The sequence below is a fragment of the Lepidochelys kempii genome, chromosome 10 (assembly GCF_965140265.1).
Source record: "Lepidochelys kempii isolate rLepKem1 chromosome 10, rLepKem1.hap2, whole genome shotgun sequence".
Classification (NCBI taxonomy): Eukaryota; Metazoa; Chordata; order Testudines; family Cheloniidae; genus Lepidochelys; species Lepidochelys kempii.
In genome coordinates this window covers 31,074,058-31,100,815 of record NC_133265.1, presented here as the reverse complement: position 1 = coordinate 31,100,815, position 26,758 = coordinate 31,074,058, and the positions used below count along the sequence as shown (strand labels likewise).

The following is a 26,758-nucleotide window of genomic DNA, read 5'->3' as shown; positions in this document are numbered from 1 at the left end:
GGAGGGTGCACAGTCTCTCAAAGGTGAGGAAATATTCAGAAATATTACTGGATTCATCATACTGCCGCCATAGTCGCTCCCATTTGTGGATTTTTGGGCAAGTGAAGCCAGCTGCTGAAGGGCTTCGTCGTTTCCACTCCATCACCTCCAGTTCATGCTTCTTCTCTTTTTCCCTCTCCTTCTCAGCGTGCTGCCTCTCCCTTTCCTGTGACTCCAGGGCTCTCTTGTGGGCAGCCTCCACCCTGGGTGATTATGCCTCCATAGCTCTCTTGTGGGCAGCCTCTTCTGCCTCCACAGCTCTCTTGTGGGCAGCCTCTTCTCTGGCTGTTTGTGCCTCCAACTTCAAGCGCCTTAAGGCCATCTGTCTATCATGTTCTTTTTGTCTTTCTTCAGCTTCAAATCTGGCTAATTCTAGTTTCTTTTGGACTTCGCTGTCCGTCATCCCAGCCTAGTCTAACCCAAGAGCTAAAAAAAACAAAAAAACCCTACTTGTGAATTCCCTTGCAGGAAGTTAACTACCCTGCCCTCAGGCAGAGAGAAAAACTCCAGCTTAAAAAAAAAGTGTCCCTTTAAAAAAACAGACAAAAAACAAACAAAAAAACCTCCCTGTTTTTCAAGCAGCCAAAAGCACAAAAAAATCCTTTTAAACCCTTTGTGCTTCTGATTCAAAATGATTCAACCTTTGCCACCATGTCAGGTTTCCCTCCCCACTCTGAACTCTGGGGTACAGATGTGGGGACCCGCATGAAAGACCCCCTACGCTTATTTTTACCAGCTTAGGTTAAAACTTCCCCAAGGCACAAATCCCTTGTCCTTGGACGGACTGTATGCTGCCATCACCAAGTGAGTTAGACAAAGATTCAGGGAAAGGACCATTTGGAGTTCCTATTCCCCCAAAATATCCCCCCAAACCCCTACACCCCCTTTCCTGGGGAGGCTTGAGAATAATATCCTTACCAATTGGTACAGGTGAGCACAGACCAAACCCTTGGGTCTTTAGGACACTGAAAAGCAATCAGGTTCTTAAAAGAAGAATTTTATTAAAAAAAGTAAAAGAATCACCTCTGTAAAATTAAGATGGAAGGCAATTTTACAGGGAAAAATAAAAAGATTTAAGACACAGAGAATTCCCCTCTAGGCTTAGTTTCAAAGTTACAAAAACAGGAATAAACCTCCCTCCAGCACAGGGAAAATGCACAAGCTAAAACAAAAGATAATCTGATGCCTTTCCTAGCTTTACTTACTATTTTAGTAATTCTGGATGCTTTTTCAGGCAGGTTCTTAAGAGATGGGTTTTTTTCTGCCCTGGTCTCTCTCTCTCTACTTGAGAGAACACACAAACAAAGAGCACAAACAAAGCCTTTCCTCCCACCCCCAGATTTGAAAGTATCTTCCTTCCCCTTGGTCCTTGAGGTCTGCTGCCAACTAGGTTATTTGACAGGTTTCAGAGTAACAGCCATGTTAGTCTGTATTCGCAAAAAGAAAAGGAGTACTTGTGGCACCTTAGAGACTAACCAATTTATTTGAGTATAAGCTTTGTACTGGAAATGGCCCACCTTGATTATCACACACATTGTGAGGAGAGTGATCACTTTTGATAAGCTATTACCAACAGGAGAGTGGGTTTGTTGGGGAGGGTGGGGAGAAAACCTGGATTTGTGCTGGAAATGGCCCACCTTGATTATCATACACATTGTAAGGAGAGTGATCACTTTAGATAAGCTATTACCAGCAGGAGAGTGGGGTGGGGGGAGAGAAAACCTTTTGTAGTGATAAACACCCATTTTTTCATGGTCTGTGTGTATAAAAACATCTTCTGTATTTTCCACAGTATGCATCCGATGAAGTGAGCTGTAGCTCACGAAAGCTTATGCTCAAATAAATTGGTTAGTCTCTAAGGTGCCACAAGTACTCCTTTTCTTTTTAGGTTATTTGAGCTTCTTAACCCCTTACAGGTAACCTCTGGCCAGAAGGGATTTTATATTACTGCATACATAACTGTTGTTACCCTTCCCCTTATATTTATGACAGCACACGTCAGTCATGCCTCTGCCACCACCACCCATGCTACCATAGCTACACTGCTTTTTATACTCACGCTAGCTCAATCAGAGCTAGCGTGAGTATGTGTATGTGAGCAGGGCAATCGCATGCCTTGCTTGTAGCATGGACATACCCTAATGTCTCACCCTACGGCATTTTCTCCAGTCCTAGAATCATTTTCTCCTTTCTGCAAACTCCCCGATTTTTAGATTTTTAAAATGTGGACACCAGAACTGTTTGCAGGGTTCTAGTAGCAGTCTCACCGATGCCACATAAAATGGTAAAAGTCACTTCCCTACTCCTACTCATTACTCCCCTGTTTATACATCCACGGATCACATGAGCCATTTTTGCCACAGCGTCACACTGGCTGGTTCTGTTCAGTTGCTTGTCCACAGTGACCTCTAGATCCCTTTTCAGAGTCACTGCTTTCGAGGATACAGTCCCCCATTCTGTAGGCATGGCCTGCCTTCCTTGTTCCTGGAGGTATAATTTTGCATTTGGCTCTATGAAAGCACATTTGTTTGAATAGGCGCAGCTTACCAGGAGATGAAAACAACAGCTATGCTAGCAAAACTATTTTCACAGCTTTCCTGATGAACCAAGAAATTTAAAATGAGCAGCAGTTCCCTTATCCTCTCCCCTGGACTCCAGAAAGCAGAAATCACTGAGGATTTTAACAGCAGCTGTCCTGGGTAGCATTAGGAAAGTTACAGAGATGGGAAGAGCTAAACTTCTGCCTCACTTGCATGGTGGATTCAGACAGTCCTCTACGAACCAAGGTGGAATACAACATGTGCTGTAGGTGATCAGTACACATTAGAAATTGCTGAGTTCATCATCAGCACCTAGGCACCTCCTCTTTAAAGAGATGGAGCACAGCGTGGCCCTTTCCACAGACAGGCTCAAGGTTTGAGACATTCATCTCTCCTCATTTACCACTATGCAACTGCAGAGACTACCCACATCAGTTGGCGAATAAAACCCCAAAGCTCCAATCCCTTACAGAGGAAAAACCTTTCTCTAGCCTTTAGATCACAGCCTGTCACTTGCGCAGAGAGGTCTCCACAATACTAGGGAAAGAGCGCATTGCGAAAGCACATTCTGATCAACACTAGCTCTAGCCCAGTGCCCTCTCCCTGCTTCTCACAGCAGGATGAGAGGCATCCCCACTCCTTAGAGAGACCGAGAGCTGCTCCATATGCCGCTCACATGCTTGCAAGATGCTTCATCTCTTCAAACTTTGCCAAAACATCTTAATTGCTCATTGAAAATTTCCCTATTTTCCAAAAACTGTAAAGGTTTACATTCAAAAACAACAGGCAAAGGAAATAGGGTTTTGTGGGTTTGGGAGAGAAGGGTGCGCTTTGGTCACAGCTGTTAGGGGCAGGTCAGGGTGACTCTGCTGGGCCCCAGGGAGGGGCTCAGGAAAGGGGTCAATATGTATGCAGGGGCACAGGAGAGAGGAAAGGAGGTGTGGGAAGGAACATGCAGAAACCTCTGTAGGAGGCTGCTATGCAGTTGGTGACAAGAGCACTGGGCCCTTTAGAGCCATGATTCTCAACCAGAGGTCCGGGGCCCCTTGGTTTCAGGGGGTCCGCCAAGCAAGGCTGGTGTTAGACTCGCTAGGGCCTGGGACAGAAAGCCAAAGCCCCGCTGTGCAGGACTGCAGCCCGGGGCCCCGAGTGCCAACACCCAAAGATGAAGCCTGAGCAACTTAGCTTTGCGGGGCCCCCTGCGGCATGGGGGCCCCATGCAATTGCCCTCAACGCCGGCCCTGGCTTGTATATGGAGAAAACCAGGTGTGGCACAGCTGGGCCGTGGAGTTTTTATAGCATGTTAGGAAGGGGGCCTCAGAAAGAAAAAGGCTGAGAATCCTATTTTAGAGCAGCTTCATGCACAGGTGCATAGCTGAGGGCAGAAGGTGCAGGTACCACATGCTGGCAGCCCCAGCCTCCAAGGCAGTGCCCAGCTCTCAAGCTCAGGTCCCCCTGCTGGAGAAGCAGCAGCCACTGTCTGCACGTTCTGTTGGGGCCAGGTGCTGCTTCGGAAGGATTGGCAGGTACTATTATTGGACACTACTGCCTAAAAGCTGGTGCCCCTCCAGGAGACAGGAGTCCCTGGAGGAGAGGGAGAGGAAGGAGGCTAATGGAAAAACACACCCTCCACTGCTGGATGGTGGAAGCTGGTTTGCTCTCCCCACCGAACCTTCCCACAGCGGTGACCCCAACACTGTCTGGAGGTGGGTGCTCCCTGCCATAAGGACATGGGAGATGCCCCTTTCCCAAGAGGGTATTGCTGGAGGAGGAGCTAGAAGATCTGGTGACTCACACCAGCCCAGAGCCTTGTTTTGAACCATGTAGAAAAGGGAGTGTCCATCAGAACCCCCCAAACCAATTCAGAGGCTCAGATCGGGTCAGCCTGCTAATCCAACACAGGCAGGGTTGGCTGAGCTAGTCCTGCTCCCCCTGTGTCTAGCCCCACCCCTCCACTGCAATGAGTAAATGACATGATGAAGTCACTCCATGTGACAGGTCGCATGTGTCTGTCTGTGTCGCTCGAGATGAATGCTGAGCTAAGTCTCTCTACATTCTGCATTTGCTGAGGAAGGGGCTGGAGAATACGAGTGCAGCTATGTCACAGTTAGGGATCTAGGGCTGCAAGCTGTCTCCAGACTTGCCTCCTCCTCCCACCCACAGCCTCTTCTGGCAGGGTTTATTGCTGTTTATCATTCATCCAAACGAAAAGACTTCTCTCCACACTCCCCAGGAGAGACGTGCACCTGTGTCATCACTAAAAGCCACACTAAATGGGCACTCGGGCCACACACTCTGCAGTGGACAGGGAAGGTGGGTGACAGCAAGTTGGTGCAGTGCTGGCCTCACATCTCTGGGTATTTGCCAGTACGACAGAGGGTCTCAGTTAGGGCTTATTCTCCTGGGATCATGGAGACATTCCTCCCATTCACTGTAGCAGCAGCAACACCCTGGCCCTGAGAGGAGCCAGAAGCAACGCTGACCAATTGAAAGCCCTCCAGACTGTCCCAAAAGGACCCGCTGCTCTCTCCCTCTGCTGCTGCATCTGCCATGGTGTCACTTGCGGGCACTGTTCCCGCTAAGCTGTGTGCATGTGTGCGTGCACAGATACTAAACTCCGCGCGCACAAAAATGAAATACTACATAGGAGCCAGGCCGAAATATCGTTTACGGGCGATTTTTGACATTGTTCATCTGCCATCTATCAACACAGCCAGATTCTATTAGCTGGCAAAAGGGGGGAAAAGGGAAAGGAGGTTAAATTTCCTTTTTCTAAGTATTTAAAGATGACATTTATAAAATAACATGGTATAAAACTATTATTATCACAAATTGCAAATTAAAACGTTTTAAATTTACTCGCTTGGGTGCATTTGCCTCATGGTGCACAAATTTGAACTCTGCTTCAAAAATCTGCACAGAAGACATTTTTTGCGCACACGGCCTGTCAAAAAATTAGAGGGAACATTGCTTGCAGGTAGTAATGCTGCTGGCCACATGTTGGAGGCTCTTGGTCATGGATCTGAGCCACCATGCCTATGAGTCTACCTCTAAGTGTCCTCCTCTTCCCTGACAGAAATGAAGCCATGGTGGTTTTGAAACAGGGGACTAGGAGGGTTGCAGTCAGGTGGAGCTTCTTTTCCATCATTGCTTGTAAATGGAAATTTCCCACAAGCACAGACAGCATGTTCCCGATCAGAGAGAACCCAGCGTAGTGCTCAGTTGCTAGAAGAGGTTTTTATGTGGGGTTAGTTTCCTCTCCAGTTTGCACAGCAAAGGGATTGATTACCTGGCCAATGCCACATCACCCCTGCTGCCAGCATGGTGGCCTCACTGCAGCTCTAGGCCAGCAGTTCTCAAACTGTGGGTCATGACCCCATTTTAATGGACTGACCAGGGATAGCTTAGATTTATTGGGGCCCAGGACCAAAGCCCAAGCCTGAGGGCTTCAGCCCTGTGTGACGGGGCTAAGGTTACAGGCCCCCTGCCAGGGGCTGAAGCCCTTGGGCTTGGGCTTTGGCCCCCCAGCCTGGGGCAGTGGGGCTTTGGCTTTCCCCCCACCACTCCCGGGGTGGTGGGGCTTGGGCAGGCTCAGACTTCAGTCCCCACCTCCTGGGGCCCCGTGGTAATTTTTGTTGCCAGAAGGGGGTGACGGTGGCAATGAAGTTTGAGAACCCCTGCTCTAGGTGGTTGCAGATCTTCTCCATGAGCAGCCGGAGAAATGCAGACAGGTCCAGGAGGATGTCTGTCTGAGCCTAAGTAGGGTTGCAGAATGCTTGCCCTGCTGCTCTCTGCTCAAACAGATGCTCCAGCATGCAAAAGGCAGAATTCCTTGGTCACCACCTCCTGCTTTATCTGGCAAAGAGAGTGAGACCAGCCGCTCGTGCTGCACAGAGACGGTTTCCATGGCCTTGGATTTGACAGCCACTGTAAACCACGCTGCACCTGGGCATCCCCCTCTAGAATTCCCTCATCACCAGACTGAGGCAGTGAAGGAGGCTTCCAGCATGTCCCTGGCCTCCATCATGCATGGCCTTGGTGACATGCAATCCATTGTCCGTGTCCACAACACTAGCAGAGAGTTAGGGGCTCACCCATTCCTCTGCAACAAGATGCAGCTTCCCCACAATGCTCCTGGAGGAGTCCTGCTTCACAAGGTGCAGTCATGGGTGGTACTAGTCTTGCAGTTTCTTACCCACTGGGCCATGACAGCTGTTTGACCACTGGTCCATATATTAGTGGACAGATGCTCCTTACCACCGTCACAGTTACCCAGGGAACACCGTATAGCTCCCCTCATGGCTGCACACAGCTCTGCCATGGCCCTCTTTGCAAAATAGCACTGTCAGGATATATGCCACCTGGGAGCATAAGCAGCTGCAAAGTCCCTGTACCCCTTACTCTCCATTTGGGAGAAAGGAAACAGGTGCACAGCAGCATCCTTGGACAGGTTGCAGTCAGTGATATGGCCAAAGGCTGGTTAGGACCATATTTCTGTCCCACTTGAACACACCACACTGTGCTCTGCCAACCCCTGCTCTGAGGGCCCAGTGCATATTTGTTGTCCTGAGACAAGCTGCTGCTACTTTAAGTCATGAGGGCTGTGCGCCATGTGGTTCAGCATGCCAGAGGCCCCTGCCCTTTAGGGGTCACAGTCAAAGCCAGCCATAAACATCTGCCTAGCTGGCAAGTGACCCTTATATTGCCATCACCACCATTCAAAAAGAGGGGTGTCTAAAGGGCTTTGCAGCAGGGACCTGGGGTTTGTAGCTGGTGATGGCTGCTGCTGAATGGTAATGTGTAGGAGCTCTGTCTTCCCCACAGTGCTCCCACTAAACCCATGTCCAGCAGAGGGGGAGGCAGTGCCAACTTCTGCCCCAAACTGCTGCACAATATTCTGTTGGTGCGAACACCAGTGCTGGGAATGAGGTTCATAGAACATTTGCTTCTGTTCCCCAGGAGGTTCCTGTTAGCTTTTATCTCACGGCCGTGCAGGAGGTGAGAGTTCTCTTAAAGTGTTCTAGATGTGACCAGTATATTAGGCGTCAAACTGGACCGCAGTCTAAATAAGTGACAACTGGCTGGAAAGGGAGTGGATGATCCTCAGCACAGACTGTAAGGGGTTGATAGGCCAGGCAATTGTTTAGATGGAAGTTTGTGGCCACTATCAGACTCTCAGAGCAAATCTCCATTTGATGAAGCTTTGGCCAGAGCATTCATATCCTGGCAGAGCATCTCTTCAGCGTTGGGTAGATCGTTATCCACATCAGCGAGACAGAGCCCATCCACATGTGCATACTTACAACCTACCACCAATTAAAGCCAGAAAGCATATATGTTGAAAAGGAGGAGACCTACAATGGATCCTTGCAGGAGTCCACTACAGATATGTCTAAGCCAGTTAAGTTTGTCTCCAGCTTGCAAATAGGAACTCAAATTTATCATCGTTTCCAAGATGAGCTGCACCATGGGTTTAGAGAGAATAATGTGACACAACTTGGCAGTCAGCCCCACCTGCCAAACAGCATCACGTGCAGCTGATAGATCCACCAGAACAGCACCAACTTTCTTGCTCTTCTCAAAGGCATCTTCAATGTCTTGTGTTGGGTGAATAATGTGATCTTGGGTACAGCGTGCTCATTTGAAGCCAGCCTGAACAAAGAGCAGTTGTGGCTTGATAACCTCATTGATGCACATCAGAATCGATCTCTTCATAAACTTGTATTTGACACAAGGTAGAGAGATGGATCACTAGCTCTTGGGATCTTCCAGGGTTTTCCTGGTTTCAGAATGGCTACAATCTTTGCATTGTGCCATTTTTTGGCATGCGGTTATTCTGGAAACACTGATTGAGGAACCAAAGCAATCACCTTTTAGCCCTAGGTATCGTAGGAACTTCATATGGATAGGTCTGGAGCCTTTCCTGTTTTCATAAACTTTATGGTCCAGTAAAGACCCATCAAGTTTGAGTCCACACTAGGAGCCTGCCATCTGTAATCTCAGTTTTGACTGCAGGGCTGAAAGACTTATCCAGGTTCTGTCTATGGGCAATTGCCATTGGCTAGCAAATGACAGCATTTGTAGAGACAGGAAACACCTTTTTGATGAGCCTGGAATATCCAGAAAGACTTTTAATGGTCTGCCAGGCTTTCCGGCTGAAATGAGTAAAGTCCACCTTTGTGACTGTCTCCCTCTATCGATCACACCTGGTTTGATCCAGCAGTTGAATGAGTTCTTTGCTCTTATGAACAGCCTCCTGCTTGTTACCAGCAGATCTGAATTCCTGGCATAGCTTAATTGTCTTTGATGACCACCCAGGGATATAATGCTGGCAATAGATTCCAGGGATTGATTTCTTAGCAGCTGGCTGAACTAATTTGCTATTCAAGCAGCTCTAATTAAAACTTCAGCCTTATTGTTCCAGTGTGTTGTGTCCTGGAATAAATAATTCAGTTAACATGCCTCCTGCCCCAACTGGCACATGCCACCTGTGGGAAGAGCCAACAGCACTCAGTGAGAGCAGAATAGTTTAAGCCAAGAAGTGAATAGCCTAAGACCAGAAGGGGCCATTATGATCATCTTGTCTGACCTCCTCCACAACATAGGCCAGAAAAAAAAATCACCCCGTGATTCTGGCATCAACACCATAACTTCTAATTGGGCTAGAGCAGGTCTTTTTGAAAGATACCCAATCTCACCACAAAGACTTCAAGTGATGGAGAATCCGCCACATCCCCAGGTAAGCTATTCCATGGTTAATCACCCTCACTATGAGAAAATTGCATCTTATTGCTAGCCTGAATTTGTCTAGCTTCAGCTCCCAGGCACTGGATCTTGTTGTGCCTTTTTCTGCCGGACTGAAGAGCCCTCTGCTGTCTTCTCCGCAGGTAGATACTTACAAACTGAGATCAAGCCATCTCTTAACCTTTATGATGAAAACCTTCCACTGAGCAGAAGAAAGGGGAGAAAACAGCCTGTGAGGGGTCTTGGAGATCACCTTTCTCCCCCATTGCAGGTCTTCACTAGGCATGTGTCACTATGATCTGCCTTACCCTTGCCCCACTGTTTGCTCCATGGTCCAAACTGACGGGACAATGGCCCCTCCCTTTCCTACCCACATCTTAACAACGTTCAGGACCCAGAGCACCACATGGGACCCTCAGCAGCAGGGTGTGGAGGAACTCCAGCAGCTGTAGCATCAGCAGCTCCTGGTGGCATGGCCTCACATAGGGGTGCTGTGCTCACAGAATCATTGCACCAACACAGAAACAGGTGGCCAGGTAGCAGAAAACCAGGAAGAGAGTAGTCAGAGGAAAGGGAAAGGAATGGTTGGTGCTACTTGCAGAGTGGACCATTGTGGCAATTTAGACCACCACTGCCAAACTTTTAGTTCAGAGTTACCCCAAAAAATCACCCTTCCCAAACATAGCTTTAGTTTACATTTTTGAGAACAGCAACATTTCAAAACGGTGGAATAGAGGTACCATAGGGACCTGACAAAGCCAGGGTAATGGGCAGCATGACGGCAGATGACATTCCATGTTGGCAAATGCCAGTTAATGCACCTTGGAGGAGTAATTTTAACTTCTCACACTCCTTACTGAATTCTAAATCCACTGGAACCACCCTGGGAAAAGAGCTGGGTTGCACTGCAGATGGCTTAGTAAAGTCCTCTGCTGCGTGTAGCAGTGGCCAACAAGCAAAGAAAATGGATGGAAAATAATAGTGCAAATAGCATTATACTGTCAATTCTATCACACCATCCAAAGAATATACCAGAAATCAATGAGCTCCAGAGATGGGCAATGCAAACAATTAGAGGAGTGGATAGATTTCTGTATAAAGAGGCGTTAAGACTAGGACTATTTAAGGGGAACTGGATAAGAGGGGACATGATAGAAGGCAGGGGCTAGAGAAGGTAAATGAGATGCTCTTATTCAACCTCCAATACAAAAAAGAACATGGAAATATTCAATAAAATTAAAACTAACAGGAAATATTTTGAAACCCACTAAAAATCCATCAAAAAGAATACTAAACACCATTTGCATACCCACACACCCCCATATCTATATGTAATCAGGCTAGGTGAAGTTCACACTTGTGTAGAGCACCATCACAAATAGACGCAAAAATAAAGTGGTGCACCAGCCTTTGCTAACCCTCAGCAGCATGATGAATTTCACCCCATTATCTTTTGCTTTTGTCTGTGACAATTTTTATCTTTTCAGGGTTAATGCTTATCTGTTTGCCTGTGACTATTGTAGCTGCACTTGTCACTCATTAATTTCTTAAAACAAAAGTGAATTAGTATATTACAAAAACAAAATGCAAATCATTAACTGCTTATATATATTCATATTTAAATATAGAAGTATAAAAATATTATAAATATTAGAATTTACACGTTTATACATATTTAATATTTCTCACTAGAAATGCATTGTGTGCAGTGTGGAGATAGACATTATTCTGTGGAAATATTATAGATAGTTTTGCAGTTTAAACTTGACATGTAATTCTGATTGTGTGGAGGTAAGAGACAGCAACCCAAAGCAGGAGGTTTGGGCCCCAGCTCCTGGAGCCATGTGATGATGCCAGACTCTCAGCTTTCATTTAAAAAAACCACTCCTGGCAGTGAAAAAATGTTTGAAAATGTGACCCAAGAGTTATTGCTACAGTAATCTCTGCCTGAGTCCGAAGACAGCCTGATACAATAACTCTGAGAACTACGGACGACATCATTCATTTTATAGGGGCATAGGAATTGCCAGACTGGATCAGACCCAGACTCCATCTAGTCCAGTGTCCTGTCTCTGACAGTGACCAGAACCAGATGCTTCAGAGAAAGGTGTAATACCTCCATAATAGGAAGATGTGGGATAATCTTCCCCCAAACAGGTCATAGCCTCATCTCTTAGCTTGAGTCTTGAAGCCTATCTTCCAAAATTTGTTCATAATTAATTATGATCAATCTGGATCTTCTTGATATCCATATAAATGGCCAATCTCTTTTGAATCTTGTTCAGATCTTGGCCTCAATGATTTCCTCATTACTACCTGCCTTTCCAGATCATTAATAAATATATAAAAACAAACACAGGACCCAGTATGGAACCTTGAGGCCCTACTGCTAAGCTTTGCCATGATGAAAATTGACAATTGAATCTTAGTGTTTATTTTCTGTCTCCTAGCCAGTTTTTTGATCTATGGCAATACTCTGCCTCTCGCCCCATGACCACTTAACTTCTTTAGTAGCCTCTTATATGAGACATTGTCAAAGGCCTTTGGGAAGTCAAAATACAATATATCAGCTGGTTCTCCTTTATCCACACATTCAAAGAATTCTAAGAGATTAGTGAGACACAGTTTTCCTCTGCAGAAACCATGCTGGTTAGACCCTGGCAGAACATGATCTTCCTGGTGTTTTGTTATTCTATTTTTAAATATTGTTTCAACCAATTTACCAGGTACAGATGTAAGGCTGACTGGTCTGTAATTCTCCAGATCTCCTCTACAGCCTTTTTAAAACCTGGGTACAATATTTTCCACCCTCCAGTCCTTTGGAACAGTAGCAGTTTTTAGTGAGAGTTTGGAAATGTTTGTTTGCAACTCAGTCACTGCCTACTTAAGCTCCTTCAGAATTCTTGGATGCATCACCTGGGCCTAGTGACTTATTGTGATTTATTGCAATTTAAACAATCAGTTTGCTCCAGGACCTTTTTCAGACACCTCCATCTCTGAGAGCACCTCATCTTTACCAGAAAGTCCAATCCCAGGTAGGACTCTTCCTAACAGTGGACTGAGGCAAAGAAATCATTTAGCTTCTCACCAATGTCCTTATCTTCTTTAATTGCTGACTTTAACCCTTGATGATCTAGCAAGCCCACCACTTCTTTTGCAGACTTTATGATTCTGCTATATTTAAAGAATCCCTTGTTTGTTTTTATTCCCTTAGCTATTTGCTCTTCAAACTCCATTTTGGCCCTTCTTATCGCCTTCTTACTTAATGTCTGCTGTAATTTATTATCCTGTTTATTGGCTTCAGAGGCTTAGATTTCCAAGTTTTCAAGGATTTCGGTTTGGCTCAAATAGCTTCTTGAACCTGTCATGTAGAAAACATGGTTTACTCTTTGCCTTCCTGCTTCCCTTTCTGTTCAGTAGTCTGTGTGTCCTCTGAGATTCTATTATAGGTTTTCCTTAGTAGCATCCAAGCCCTCTCTAGGGATTTTCTTTCCTTTACTTTTAGCTTTAGAGCCTTAGCATCTAACCTTCTCATTTTATTGAAATCTTTTTCTAAAGCAATCTGTGTCACTTTTTGGTATCCTACCTGCCTCGTGGATGTTTAACCTAATTATATTGTGGTCATTGTTAGGTTTGTCACTTTTAAATTAGCCTGAAGTAACACACAGGAGTTAAGTCACAAATAACCTCTCCTCTTCGTGCTCTAGAGCTAGCTGTTTCAAGAAGCAATTACATGAAGTGTTGTCGGGAAACCTTGTCCTGTTGGGCCATCTGACAAGCGTATGTGGGTAACAGTCTCCTATTACTAATATTAGGTTAGATATTGCTGCCTCTTTCATCTCTCTCGACATTGTGTACTTATCCACCTACCAAATGCCTTATAAACTACACACTGTTGAATCTTGGCCTGTTGAGAAACCTCAGGAGCACTGGAAAGCCTAAAAGAAATTTTAGAGACTCTCTGAAAAAGGCATAGTAAAGGTTGCCAGATTTCTGGATTCAGGGAATAATGCACGCCAGTGTCGTATTTACAGTAAAACTTTGAGCCCCCACACAACCTGGAAAATATTATTATCAGTTGTAGATACAGGAACTTATGCAATTCCTGATTCACAGCAGCTATCACAGCATATAGAGGAAGTCACAATCTTTGCTGTCATTTTATCATAGCATTGTGACAATATCTGTTAGTTTTGTTTAAGGCTGACTAAAGAATCATATCCCGAATAAGTCTCTCCAACCATTCTCTAGTCCAGTGCTTCTCCAGCTATCTGATGGGGGGGACCCGCAATTTTTTTTTCTAATGTGCACGCAGACCGGCAGCCGATGTCCGGCTTGTGTCCGCGGACCACCACTTTGAGTAGCACTGCTCCAGAATGTACTATTAATTTGCCCTCTCTCCCCACTGGAGAAGCTATGTAATTCAAAGCTTGGTCCTTGACTGGACAGGGCTTCAGCACTCTCTTCAACAGTATATACATGTCATCCCATAAACTATGGGTGGAATTTGCAGAAATACTCAGTGTTGGCCTAACTCTGATCCCATTGAAGTCAATGATAAAATTCCCATTAGTTTCAATGGGAACAGAATTAGACCAACATCGAGTGCTTCAGAAAAATCCCACCTTGTACATTTTCCAGTGAAACTGGGCTTTGAGATAGCTCATACAATAACTTGGTGTTGTCTGAGCAAATGCAAAACAATTGTTTTTTTCTAGGTAATAATTAGAGCTGCGTGAATGCAGAATTTCCATCCCGCAGGAAATTCTGACACTGCAATATTTTGAAGTTTTCTGTGGAATGGCAATTTGATTTGGGAATGCTGAAACATTTCCTTTAGATATTTTTGATCCAAACAACAAAACAATTTGACATTCCTTTCAGTTTGTCAGAATAACCTAAAATGCTTCATATGGAGTCATTTCAACATTAAACTGCATTTTCTTATGGGAGAGCCTGATATCACCATTCTACCCAAAGGGCCAGGCCCCCGGCCTGGACTACAGCTCCAAAATGCACCCCAGCTCATATATAGCCTGTCACAGGGTCCATCCTTAGTATTGGCTCTGCTGGCCATCCTTAGTATTAGCTCTGCCAGCTTGCGCTCCCCCTCCAACGTTGTCCCCCCAATCTTGTCTCACTCTGCCGCCATGATCACTCCTGGGTCTGCATCTTCCTCTCTGTCGCTTGGCTTTCCAGGCAGGTCATTAAAGTCCTCCACTTCCAGGGAATTCAGAGGCTTTTCAGACCTGTTGTCTGTCTGGCACCTCCAATACCCCGGCCACTGCCCAATGGCTGGTAGGGGAACTCAGGCCCCCTCTTTATAATGGGTTCCAACCCAGGGACCCTATAACAAGCAGCCACAGTCCCTGTGTACTCCTACCTCTTACTGTTTCCCTGGGCTTTTTCCTACATGTCTGGTTTGCCCCCGCTCTGGTTTTGCAAGCCTCTAACTCCCTCCACTCAGGGAGTGACTACAGCCTTTCCGAGCAGCAGCCCTACTCCCTGGGAGCAGCTACCTGGGTTTATACCGGCCATGCCTCTTCTTGCACAGGTGAGCCTGTCCTTAATTAGCTGTCTCCATTCTAAATCTCCCCTGCTTGCAGCCTAATTAGCTGATTGGGCCCATCTGGCCTAACTCAGCACTTGCTGGGCTCGTATGGGGAGCATACCCCCATTATGCACCACTCAACTTGGTCGCAGTGAAATCAGAGCATTGCCTTATCAGAGATGTAGTCCCTCTGGAGCCTAGCCCATAAGAGAGAATGGGGGCTGGAAATACACCACCCATAAGTAGGGTGACCTGGTGTCCCGATTTCATAGTCAGGGCTTTCTCTTAAATAGGCACCTATACCCCCCACCACCACCCTCAGTCCCGATTTTTCACACTTGCTGTCTGGTTGCCTTACCCATAAGACAATACGCCACACAGTAGGATAATAAAGTTTAATTTTGTTTAACTGATTCTAGCTGAATCAATCTGGGTCATTTCAAAAACAAACCATTCCAGTTTGGATCGACTTGGCCCAAACTGAAATATTTCATTCTGATTTTTCCCAACAGAAAGCTGCATTTCGCAGAAACTGCACTTTTCACTGGAAAAATCATTCTGATGGAACATTCCAAACCAACCCTACTAATAACATATTTCAAAATAGTTTGTTAAAAAAGGTACAACTAATACAATTGTTTTCACGCCCAACATCAGCTGCCATTTTTAGCTTCTGTCCATTCACAAGCAGTTGCAGGCTTTTTTACTTCTGATTTATTTATCTCCTGAAACAGCTCACAGTCTCCCTCCCATTGGGGGTTGCTTTAACTCAGAATTTCTGTGGCCCCTTTTGTTTATGATTTGCTTTTTTCTGCCAACTCTAGCAGCATCCCACTTCCTTACAGCACAGAGCTTTGGATTTCCTTGACCTACGTTTATTTTGTGAATGTGTGTGGACAGTTCGCAGCCACAGCAGATTTTACGAAGGTAAAATCCATATTTTATACATATGCTGAAGCATCTTTTTGGCTGAAATGGTGGGTAGCTGGGCAAAGAGGCCGTGCTGTACGTGCTCCGGTCGGCCAGTATAGCAGAGAACGCTAGATCCTGCCGGTGCTGACTCAGATAGTCATGCCATGGCAACTGCCTTTTCTACAGTGAAGCCCTCCTGTTGTAAGCATCTTTCACACAGCATTTTGCTGAGCAAACTCCTCCGCAGATTGATCTCAGATCATGACTAATTCAAACGTGCCAAAAACTCACACTTCCTCAGAAGCCCACCTAGTACAGTTCCTAGTTATAGATTTTTAATAGAGTCATGTGGTGTGGAGTCCCGTGCAATAGGTTAGCCTCGTACGTTTGCCTATGCCTGGAGCAGGAAGAGGGAAGATAGACCCAGGGAGCACCTGAGCGCACCTGTGACTATGCAGAACCAGCACCGGGCTTGTCTAACATATGCTCCCCTCTGAGATGGGGACTAGAACTGTGAGAGTGACTGTGAGAGCATCCATGACATTCTTATGATGGAGGGACCCCAGCCACTGAATGTAACTGCAACCAGACCCCAGGGCCAGGGCGTGTGCCTGTTACTCTGACTGAGGGTATGACAGTAGGTCAGGTTCACTATCCTAGCAGTCAAGTATCAGGCGGTAGCCATTTTAGTCTGTATCCACAAAAACAACAAGAAGTCTGGTGGCACCTTAAAGACTAACAGATTATTTGGGCATAAGCTTTCATGGGTAAAAAAACCACTTCTTGAGATGCATGGAGTGAATATTACCCAGCACATTGCCAGCACGCCACCTAAGATTCCATATGACGACAGGCCAAGGAGTGCAGCTGACACGATGAGAAGGTTTCTCCACAGGAGACAGACAACACGATGTTTCAGAGAGAGCTGCTAGGACGACAGCAGCTCTCTCCGTCATGGAGCAGATTTTCCAGGGCCCGGTATCAGATGACCGTGGTAGGGTACAAATTTGGATCCTGTTACCCAAGATCTCTTGATGTCATCTTATAACAAGATAAAAGAGAGAACTGTCATGCTAATTTTTGGTGGAGTTATAGCTTTACCAACGTTAAGATTGCACCAGAGGTTTTGTTTAAGCAGGAGTGTTAAATTTTTGTCAGAAGTGTCTGAATTCTCAAAAAGTCCAGTTTGAAATTAAGAGCTTAGGCAGTCTCATTAAGAGACATGGGAAGGTGTGGGACCCCAGCAAACATGACCCACATCTTCCCATTTCACTCCAGTTACAGATGTTTTGAGGGCCCCCTGAACTCAGGGCCCTGGTACAATTGTCCCCCTCTTCCCCTCTTTGCCAGCCCTGAGCTTAATTGTTTCCAAAGTCACAGAAGTCAGTGCATGTGAGCAGGAGAAATGAGGGGGACAGGGATTCCCCCCAAACCTAAATAGTCTCTCTTCTTCCCCCTAGAAAGATGTATGATTTCCTGTTGCATCCCACACCATTGTAAAGTGTATATAGCCATTAACATATACCTTGAAAATATGTTAACAGCTGTAGTTCTTACTCAGCCCAGTTAATTATTTGTTAACTAAGATTACCACCAATCACACTTTTGCTACTAACCAAATAGTGCAAGGTCAGTACTATTTAGTTTACAGCATGTTTCTCCATTCCTATATAAAACATAACAGTTTGAAATGCAAAACAGCCAGGCCCTTTTTCATACAATTCAGCATTCCCATATCATGTGTAATACATTTTTGGAAAACCACTCTGAAAGAAATTTTAAAATATACGAGAGATAGGACTCAAACCGGACTTAAAGATAAGGGAGTTGGCCTGTTAAAAAAAGATTCAAGTCGGAAATGAGGAAGTTACTCGTATTCTTGCTCTGTATAGCAAAAAACAAAACAAAATAACCGTTCTTTAATTTGTGGACTCAGGCAATGATTCCTACTGTAGATTTCTGGGAAAAAAAACTATTAACAGAATATTTTATAATGGAAGACAAATTCTGCGAGAAGAGGGCCAGACAAATTCTCACACACAAAAAAAGGGAATTGGCATACTTTGCACAAACCTTTATCTTCCTCTTGGAGCTAAAGACTATGAGAGTCAATAAGCCTGTCCCAACAGGTGGGACAGCTTATCTGGGGAGCATTAATTAAGCTAAAGTAAAATACACAATTACCAGGAAAGGAAAGCTCCAATGGTTAACAAAGTCTTCAAGTTACTGTTAAAGGGAACTTCCCATGATTTGCATGAGGACATAATTCCCATTCTACTGGCTTGCTACAAAGTATTACGAACCAGTGATGTGTGTACAAACGTAAGTTTAAACCCTCTAGAAATAACTAGTTATGAGACCCAGAAAACTGAAGGTCAACTGGAACAAACGACCTGTTCCTGCAAGAAATCCAATCCACATTGCCTTCACCTCAAGCTATGCATTTGTTTGCCTTATGACTCAGACGCACATCTCTCTGTGACTAACCTGTCTTATTCTGACAGTATAAAGTCTCCAACCTCATGATAAGCCCCAGAAGATGTGAAGTGAAAAGAATGTAAAGACTCTGCCCACTAGGGTTAGAGGAACTATAAAGGATGTTGTTTGTTTTCTTCATAAATTGTTGCACTCTAGAAGTGACAGGGATTGCATGGCACAAGAAGGGAAAAGGAATGGTCTAAGCACCCACTGAGGGTATAGCTTGGGGAATTCCAATTAATAGTCCTGGCTAATATTGAAAAACAATCCTTGAAATGAATCCAATATAAAAATCCTACAATAAGGATAGGACTGAAAGAATGTGTTATATACCAACACCCTCTACTGAATACCAAGGGAAGTTTCAGAGAAATTGAGAGAGCTGAAATCTGAATACCTAGCTGGCCAGTGTCCAATACAAAATAAGGGGATTGCCTTCCTCCAATGGACCCTGAAACAGTATCTCAACTTGGATCATCTTGTGGGACCCTAGAGCTTGCTGAACCCCTGAAGACAGCCTCTCCCCTAGGCCAGAATCACAGGATGGAGCAGGGATGACTGAACCCACAAATAAGCTGCAAAATCCAGACAGGAGAATGATGTTTGGATCAGCCATGAGGAAAGGATTCTCCCCTATTTCATGCTTAACGGGGTAAGAAGTGGTGAGATTAAATTTCAAAGATTGTATTTCTCCTTCTATTCTGTAATATAAATAACTGAAGGTTAGTTTGTTGAGTCTGCACTCTGTAGAGAGACCTCAAATAATCATATTCTGGATTTTAACTAATGCTATTAGCACTTCTACTTTGTATGTCCAGCAAATTGGCCTAAGAGAAATTTAATACAATAACTATAATCAATTGCTTTTGATATTTTAAACTTGTTCCTTTTAGTCCATACCATTCAAATAGCAGGGACCATACTCTTAGAAGTGCCTTAAGACATCCGTGCACATTAGTGAGGGACCTCTAGTATAAAAAATGTATTAGAAATGCTGACAAAGTGATTATTATTGATCTCATATGTAATAAGAAATCTTGGTAGTTTGCTTTGTTCCTTGGCATAACTGCTGACCCTTGACCCTAGTCTATGACAATCGCTTCCAAGACTGTGTTTTTGTGTTCAGTACAGACCTAGAAAATTGATTGTGTCTACAGCTGATTGAAGACCTGTTTATGGTGTATGGATGTAGTTCCGGATAAATTAATAAACTGTGGATTGATTAAGAATACCAAGTGTACTGATTTGAGAAACACTGTCTGAGCTAGAAGTAGACCTGAAAAAAACTTTACTTTAGAATTAGTAAATTAATGTTTCCTAGACTCAATAAAAAGGGTTAATCCTTAAATTCCATTCCAATACAACACATATTAATTTGGCAAATCTGGTTTGTCAGATTTCAGCTGTAAAATCTAACTGGCATCTTCGCAAGTTGACAAAATTAAGCCCGATTTACACTGCTACTATCTTGCAGCAATGTGCTGCCCTCCCCTGTGGCTCTTTATGCCATCACCACAATTGGTTCCCAACAGAAAGGAAGAGATCAAATCTCCAGGGCAAGCCGGGAAAGGAATGTCTTGTGTCCCTAGGGCCATGACGTGTATGAGGGTAGCGTTGGAGCCTCCAACCCAGCCCAGCCTAAACCCACTAAGGGAACCAACCCTGTTTAAACAAAACTAGAAAATTAAACACACACCACAGTTTAATTTGCTGTAGCAGCACAAGTGTCATGGTTATGCTTGTTGGTAGGTGTAGGAGATGGAAGTGACAGCCTGTGTTATTGCCCACACTGTGGCTATATGAACTGTGCTATTGACTGAACCGGGGCTGTAAGGAATATTTAATTAACAGTTCTGTGACTTTACAGAGTGTGCTATTGACTCGACGGTGGCTACATGGAATGTGTTATTGACAGAGATATGGGCTATACAATGTGTTATTGACCACCCTGTGATTATACCGAGTTTGCTATTGACAACCTTGTGGGCTATACAGAGTATGTTATTAACAGTGCTACGGTTGTATGGAGGGTGCTATCAACAGGGTGGTGGCTATATGGAGTGTGTGAGTACACCGAAGGCATCCTTCCTTACTAGTTCTGGCCCTGTGGTTACAGAGCGTTGGACACCTGGCAATTCCCCCCCCTGCAGGGTATGAAGAAGGGGTTTGAACTTGGGGTTCTTAGCCCTTACATGAGTGCCTTCACCCTGGTCTATGGGACAGTCTGGTGTGAGTTTGTCCATTTCTCCAGTTGAAGCTGTTCCACTGGGTATGAAATAATTAAATCTGCATTTGTTCCGAGAGCGAGGGAGTAAGGATGATTCTTTACTCCAAAGGTTCAGGGACTCACCAGAGCGGTGGGACACCCACATTCAAATCACTAGTCTAAGTGTTATAAGGGCGATAGCCGCCCCCCACGCTTGTTTTGTGCAGAGTTTGGCATCAGCTGCTGCCGTTCTTGCAAGAAGTGCCTTAGGCACCTGAGTCAAGGGAGGGTTCATGGCTGAGAATCACAAATGAAGAAAGGTGCCAGCCTCCAGCCAGCACTTGGTCATCTCAGTCCTTTTGAGGGGCACAGCTTAGGCCACCTCCCTCCACTTGGTATCTGCTATTGACTAGCTTATACCGCTCTCTGCTCAGCATTCTGGCTTTTGCGAGTCCCTTTCCTAGGTGCCTAGCTCTCCCTATGCATTGTGTAGGAAGTCTGGGCCCCTAAAAGCGAGGCACTGCAATACACCACCTAAGTCATTCTGCGTAGTTAGTTAGTCCTGTGGCTGTGTGGAGCATGTTATAGACAGTGCTCTGGTTATTTGGAGCATGGGAAGGTGGCAAGGAATGCTGGGGCTCTGGTGGGGAGCCGGGGGCTGTGCTCTGGGTAATGCACTCAGAGGCAGACGGCCTGTGATTGCCCTGCACGGTGCTTCTCACAGCTGCAGCACAAAGTAAACATGTACCCCCCCCACTTCCCCCCCCGCCTCCCCCTCCATAGATGCTTCCCGTTACAAGCTGGTGTCTACATGGCCCTGACCACAATGAGCCTGCCTTACTGTCGAGCACTTTCAAGTTGGTCAGGCCAGCCTAGTGCCCAAGGCTGCGCTAGGCCTGTCCTGTGCCTGACGGCTGTGGAGGTAGCCTTAGCTTATCCACTCCAGCATGGCTTTGTCTCCTGAGCACAGCTCTTAATGAAGGGCATATACAGGCTTTCCTTCTACTGCTGACTTACCTCAATGTGTAAACTGGACTGAATTCACATGGTGAAGAGATACCCAGGAAATCTGGGGTATAAACAGTAGTGGACTGAGCCTGGCTAGGAAAACTGGAATAGCCTGTAACAAACTCAGAGGAGCTTGATTGGCCCTGGTTCTGGTCTGAGTGCCACCGGGCTCTAGCTAAGTCCTGCTCTTCTTTCAAAATCAGTGAGAAAAATGCCCTTTTTTCGTAATGTTTTATTTTTCCGTACATTTTTATGATCCAGCATTTGCCTTCATTCCACTCCAAGCAGGTCTGAGAGGATGATCCCAAATCAGGAGTCCCATGCACATTCCTTCCCTCACCTGAGCAAGATGGCCCAAGTTTACCCTTCTGTTGAATGAGCTTTAATGGCTTACTGATTCTTAAAGTACCACCTTAGAAAGCAACACGTCCTGTCCTGGCCATCCAGTAAGCAAGCAACCCAGTGCTTTGGGATAGTGCAGACCTCGTGATGTAATCAAGCTCCCAGCCAAGACAGCTCCAATTTATAGACTATTTGACCTGTTTTACTACAGCCCCTAAACCCTAAATCCTGCCCAAAGAATCCTTGCTTTAGCTCTGTATGGAATTCTACCCTTTCGGGTCTGACGAATCCTTTTCCATTTTGCTTTGAGTCATCATTTTGCACTCAGGGCTAGATTAAGGAGATCTGGGGTTAGGCACACTCCTACAGGCAGCTCCCCCAGACACCACCCCAGAGGATGCTGAATCAGTAGCCTCTCCATCTCTCCCAGAAGTGATGGGAGCAACACACCTGCTTTCATTGAGAGTGTAGGGCCAGGCAGCTTCCTCCCTGGCGGTAGCGGCTGCTGCTCCTGCCTCTGCTGGAGGCTCACTGCAGCCATCATTGCCTCGGGGACACCTGGGCCACATTTTCAAGCTTTGTTTTGCAACCACATGGACTAGAAAACAATTTTTCAAAATTAAAGCTTAGATTCTGGCATCATTGCACAGCTTGGGGAGCAAGGGCCATAGGTATGGGCCTATAGTGCCTTCATCCAGCCCTGTTTGCTTGTCTATAACACCTTCCATCCAGGAGTCTTTTACTGGTGAGGTTGGAAAATACCATTACTCCCATTTTACAGTCAAAGAAACTGAAGCACAAACTGGTGTTTTGCCCAAGGCGGCACAAGGAATCAGTGACCAAGCTGGGAATGGAAACGATCTCCTGTCACTCAGTCCTGTGCTTTCACCAGCATTTCCTCCGCTAGACTTTGGTTAGCTTGTGACATGACCTAAGGGTCATGTCACAATAAGTGTTACTAGAAACACACGATTGGGGCTATTGTCTGAGTGGAACCATGAGCTTCACCCTCCCCCTGAAATCCAGGACAGTGTTTTCAGGATATTTAAGGGGATGCTTGGGATTGGGTAACTGAACCCCAGAATCTCTGCAGCTACTACCAAGACCTTGTCTTTTGTATGATATGTGGAGTGACTCATGAAAGGAAAGCACTGACTGGCCTCTGGAAGCAAGCAAGCAGCAGAACCAGGGCTTGCTAGCACATATTTGTCTGAGGTTCAGCTGATCTCTCAGCACACCCTCACTGCCTGATTAACAGACAAACAAGCAAAGTCTCCTCCTCGCTATGAACAGGTTGTTTCCCCTCTGTCCTGTTTGGAACAATGAATTGCTAAAATTCTCAGGCTTTCATCTGCTGAGAGTTTACAGTTCCAAATAGCTCCTCTAATTATTCGTTAAGCTGCTGAATCAAATAGAAAACAATGCAAGCTGAAAGGAAATAGTATTGCCACTTACCAGCAGCATTGATATTTTCCTCACAGGAGTACCAGATCCCAGTGTGGAAATACCGGAAGAGAAAGCGGTCATCCCCCGTCTCCCAGCTATAGTGCACCACATTCTGGTTTGTCTCATTGGCCGTCTCATTCCCACTGTAGTTGAGGCAATTTGTCTTCTTGTCTTTCCCACAGTTTGGCTTGGGGACCCTCTGAGTCCCTTCACACCAGTGGGTTGTGATAAAGGCTGTGGTGGAGAAGAGGAGAGCCATCAGGTTCAGACTCACTGCTAGGAGGGCTCTGCATCTTCGGTTTGTCTTCATGGTAACCCACCCCCTCCTGCAGAGAAAAGAAATCAAATGTGGGGTTTGGGGGCTTGGAAGTTCAAAGCCCGTCACAATTCAGAATGTGGTTTTCCAGTCACAGAAACTCTCGGCTTCTTCCAATCTGTTGCTGAAACAGTGAAGGAAATGCTGCAGCCATCCTCCCATTTTCCTCTTTATTTGAAATCCCGTCTTGGTGTGTTACAAGAGCAGCTGCAGCCAGCAGAAATGTAGCTGTATTGTGGTGTGTGTCGTGGCTAAGAGTACTGAAAGGCTCAGAGAAGGTCTGTCTCAGAGGCAGCATGAAGAGCAACTGAACATCTGCTAGCGTAACACACATGATGCCGAGCAGCTATGCAGCCTTCTCCAGGGGGAGACACCTGCAGGCTGTGGGACTACATTGTACTTGACTCCAAAATCAAGCAGGAGACAGACAGCAGGGGCTGCTTCTGCATGCCATCAAAGTCATTTGTGAATCTCGGCTGTTACTGCATCATGCTGACAGCTGAACGTTACAGAGGAGGCGGGGGAGGAAGCCTCATTTTATATTCAAATTAACAATTATTCAAGGCTAAGGAGCCCATTTTCAGAAGCTGTGCATGAGGAAGCTTCCCCAGAGGAAGGGGGAATTCAGTATGATTACAGACTTTTTATGGTGTCTTGAGTAAGGAACAAGTCAGGGAGCTGATCCTCCTGTTATGTTACGTGGTGTAATTCCTCTGACTTCAGCCAAGCTACTCTCGATTTACACCTATGTGAAAGGAAAATTAGGCCCAAAGGTGATTAATTACTAAAATGCCATAATTAGTAGGAAAAAAATAATCCCACAATAGCAAATGGAGGCCACTGTTACAGACTTATTTCCAGATATAGCACATACAGGTGTGTCTCAGGAAATTATCTGTAGGATAATTCCACTTTCTATGGATGGAGAGAATTCACTTAAAACAAACTGTGATCTTTGCACCTTTGTGTCTGCCTCTTGCCTGCCAGCTGATAAGAGGAACTCCTTAAAAAGACCATATTCACAAGGAATGATGTATTGACCATCATTGTCCACCTGTTTACTGCGTCTCTGATCAGTATACAATCTTTTATTCAGAATTATTCAGTGAATGCTCAGCCTGCTTGTAAACTGTCTCAATGAGCACTGTTGTGAGAATTTGATATACAGAATTCCAAATCCAGCTGTGTGGTTGGTCACCTTAGTCACATGATATTGTTTTTGTGCCCTTATCAGATAAGCATAACTTTTTGAACAGCAGAAGTTGCACAAACCTCTGGGGCTCTGATCTTTTTAGGGAACCTCTGGAAGCGCTTTAGGGACATACCCAATAAGTGTTATGCAACTTGTACGACATCACAAATTTGACAAAACTCTTTTGTTTGGAAAAGTTTTGACTGACTCTATCCATTTCACTACTGCGCCTTATGTTCCATAGAGAAATGTGGGGACCATACCAAAATAGTGTCTGAACGTAAGCATTCTAAAGCTGAGGCAATGCCACCACCAGAGAAGCAGCAGCAGCAAACACTGTAGCTGGACACACCTAGGGGCTCCAGGAGCAGCTGTAGCAGGCTGGGGGTGGAACAAAGCTGTTCTGGGCTCCCTGTGACCATTCCAATAGACTCAGCACATGGTTCCTATGGCCTCTGCCCCCTGTGGACACCAAATAGGACAGGAGTTTCCCCAATTTATGGAGGGAATGGAGAGAAAGCCAGGCTAGGCTCCCCTCAACGACCTCCCAGACCTCGCACCTAACTCTAGTGTCTCTTTCCCCGCACTCCTAGGATAAGAGCCTTCACCTGCCATGAAATTAGTTAATGAAAGTTAAATGAAGTTAATGAAATTAGTGCTGTAACTCACTAACAGGTTGTCTGTCCTGGAGGTTCAAACACTACTGATGCAGGACAATGGAGCTGTTAGCCACTTCATATGTGTTAGGTATAGTATTCACCTGCACATCCACCAATGTGATATATGCCATCATGTGCCAGCAATGCCCCTCTGCCATGTACATTGGTCAAACTGGACAGTCTCTACGTAAAAGAATAAATGGACACAAATCAGATGTCAAGAATTATAACATTCATAAACCAGTCGGAGAACACTTCAATCTCTCTGGTCACGCAATCACAGACACGAAGGTCGCTATCTTAAAACAAAAAAACTTCAAATCCAGACTCCAGTGAGAAACTGCTGAATTGGAATTCATTTGCAAATTGGATACTATTAATTTAGGCTTAAATAGAGACTGGGAGTGGCTAAGCCATTATGCAAGGTAGCCTGTTTCCTCTTGTTTTTTCCTACCCCCCCTCCCCCCAGATGTTCTGGTTTAACTTGGATTTAAACTTGGAGAGTGGTCAGTTTGGATGAGCTATTACCAGCAGGAGAGTGAGTTTGTGTGTGTATGGGGGTTGGGGGGATGTGAGAAAACCTGGATTTGTGCAGGAAATAGCCCAACTTGATTATCATGCACATTGTGTAAAGAGTTGTCACTTTGGATGGGCTATCACCAGCAGGAGAGTGAATTTGTGTGGGGGGGTGGAGGGTGAGAAAACCTGGATTTGTGCTGGAAATGGCCCACCTGATGATCACTTTAGATAAGCTATTACCAGCAGGACAGTGGGGTGGGAGGAGGTATTGTTTCATATTCTCTGTGTATATATAAAGTCTGCTGCAGTTTCCACGGTATGCATCCGATGAAGTGAGCTGTAGCTCACGAAAGCTCATGCTCAAATAAATTGGTTAGTCTCTAAGGTGCCACAAGTACTCCTTTTCATCATCTTAATAGGTATTATGCTCATGGTATTAATGATATACATCATATATGTCATGCTAGGAAGTTATGTTAACTGAATGTATTATGCTTTTTCCACAATTCTGTTCACCCATGTCAGTATTCCACAACACTTTGCAAACCCAAAGTCAGCTTTGGCGTTAGAAAATAGGAAGCCTGTCAAAAACAAGATACATGAATAATGTGTAGGTCCTAGCACATGCTGGGATGTCCCTCTTCACCCAACTGATTTAGAATGTAATAACAAAGAGATAAGGAAAAGTACAGAACAACAAGTTAAGGAATTTGTATGAACTGATGGGTTGGATCTTAGGTGATGTATAAAGTGCTTTTAGCTTGTAAACAACCCTACAATAAATAGAGGTAATTTGAGAATGTATC

General features: G+C 45.2%; 1 protein-coding gene across 10 annotated transcripts in view; it reads right to left on the bottom strand.

The window, feature by feature from the left end:
* GSG1L (GSG1 like) overlaps nucleotides 1–24,019 on the bottom strand; it is a 138,904-nt gene extending 114,885 nt beyond the window's left edge. For 2 of the 10 annotated variants that reach the window (XM_073362641.1, XM_073362639.1), the window contains exon 1: nucleotides 23,276–24,019. In XM_073362641.1, coding sequence (XP_073218742.1) covers nucleotides 23,276–23,576 — 301 coding nt within the window. In that variant the 5' untranslated portion in view covers nucleotides 23,577–24,019. Of the gene's footprint in view, nucleotides 1–6,673; nucleotides 6,691–23,275 lie in introns of those variants that run through there. The other 8 variants (XM_073362635.1, XM_073362634.1, XM_073362640.1 and 5 more) reach the window with 7 other exon arrangements.
* Nucleotides 24,020–26,758: the final 2,739 nt, after the last annotated feature.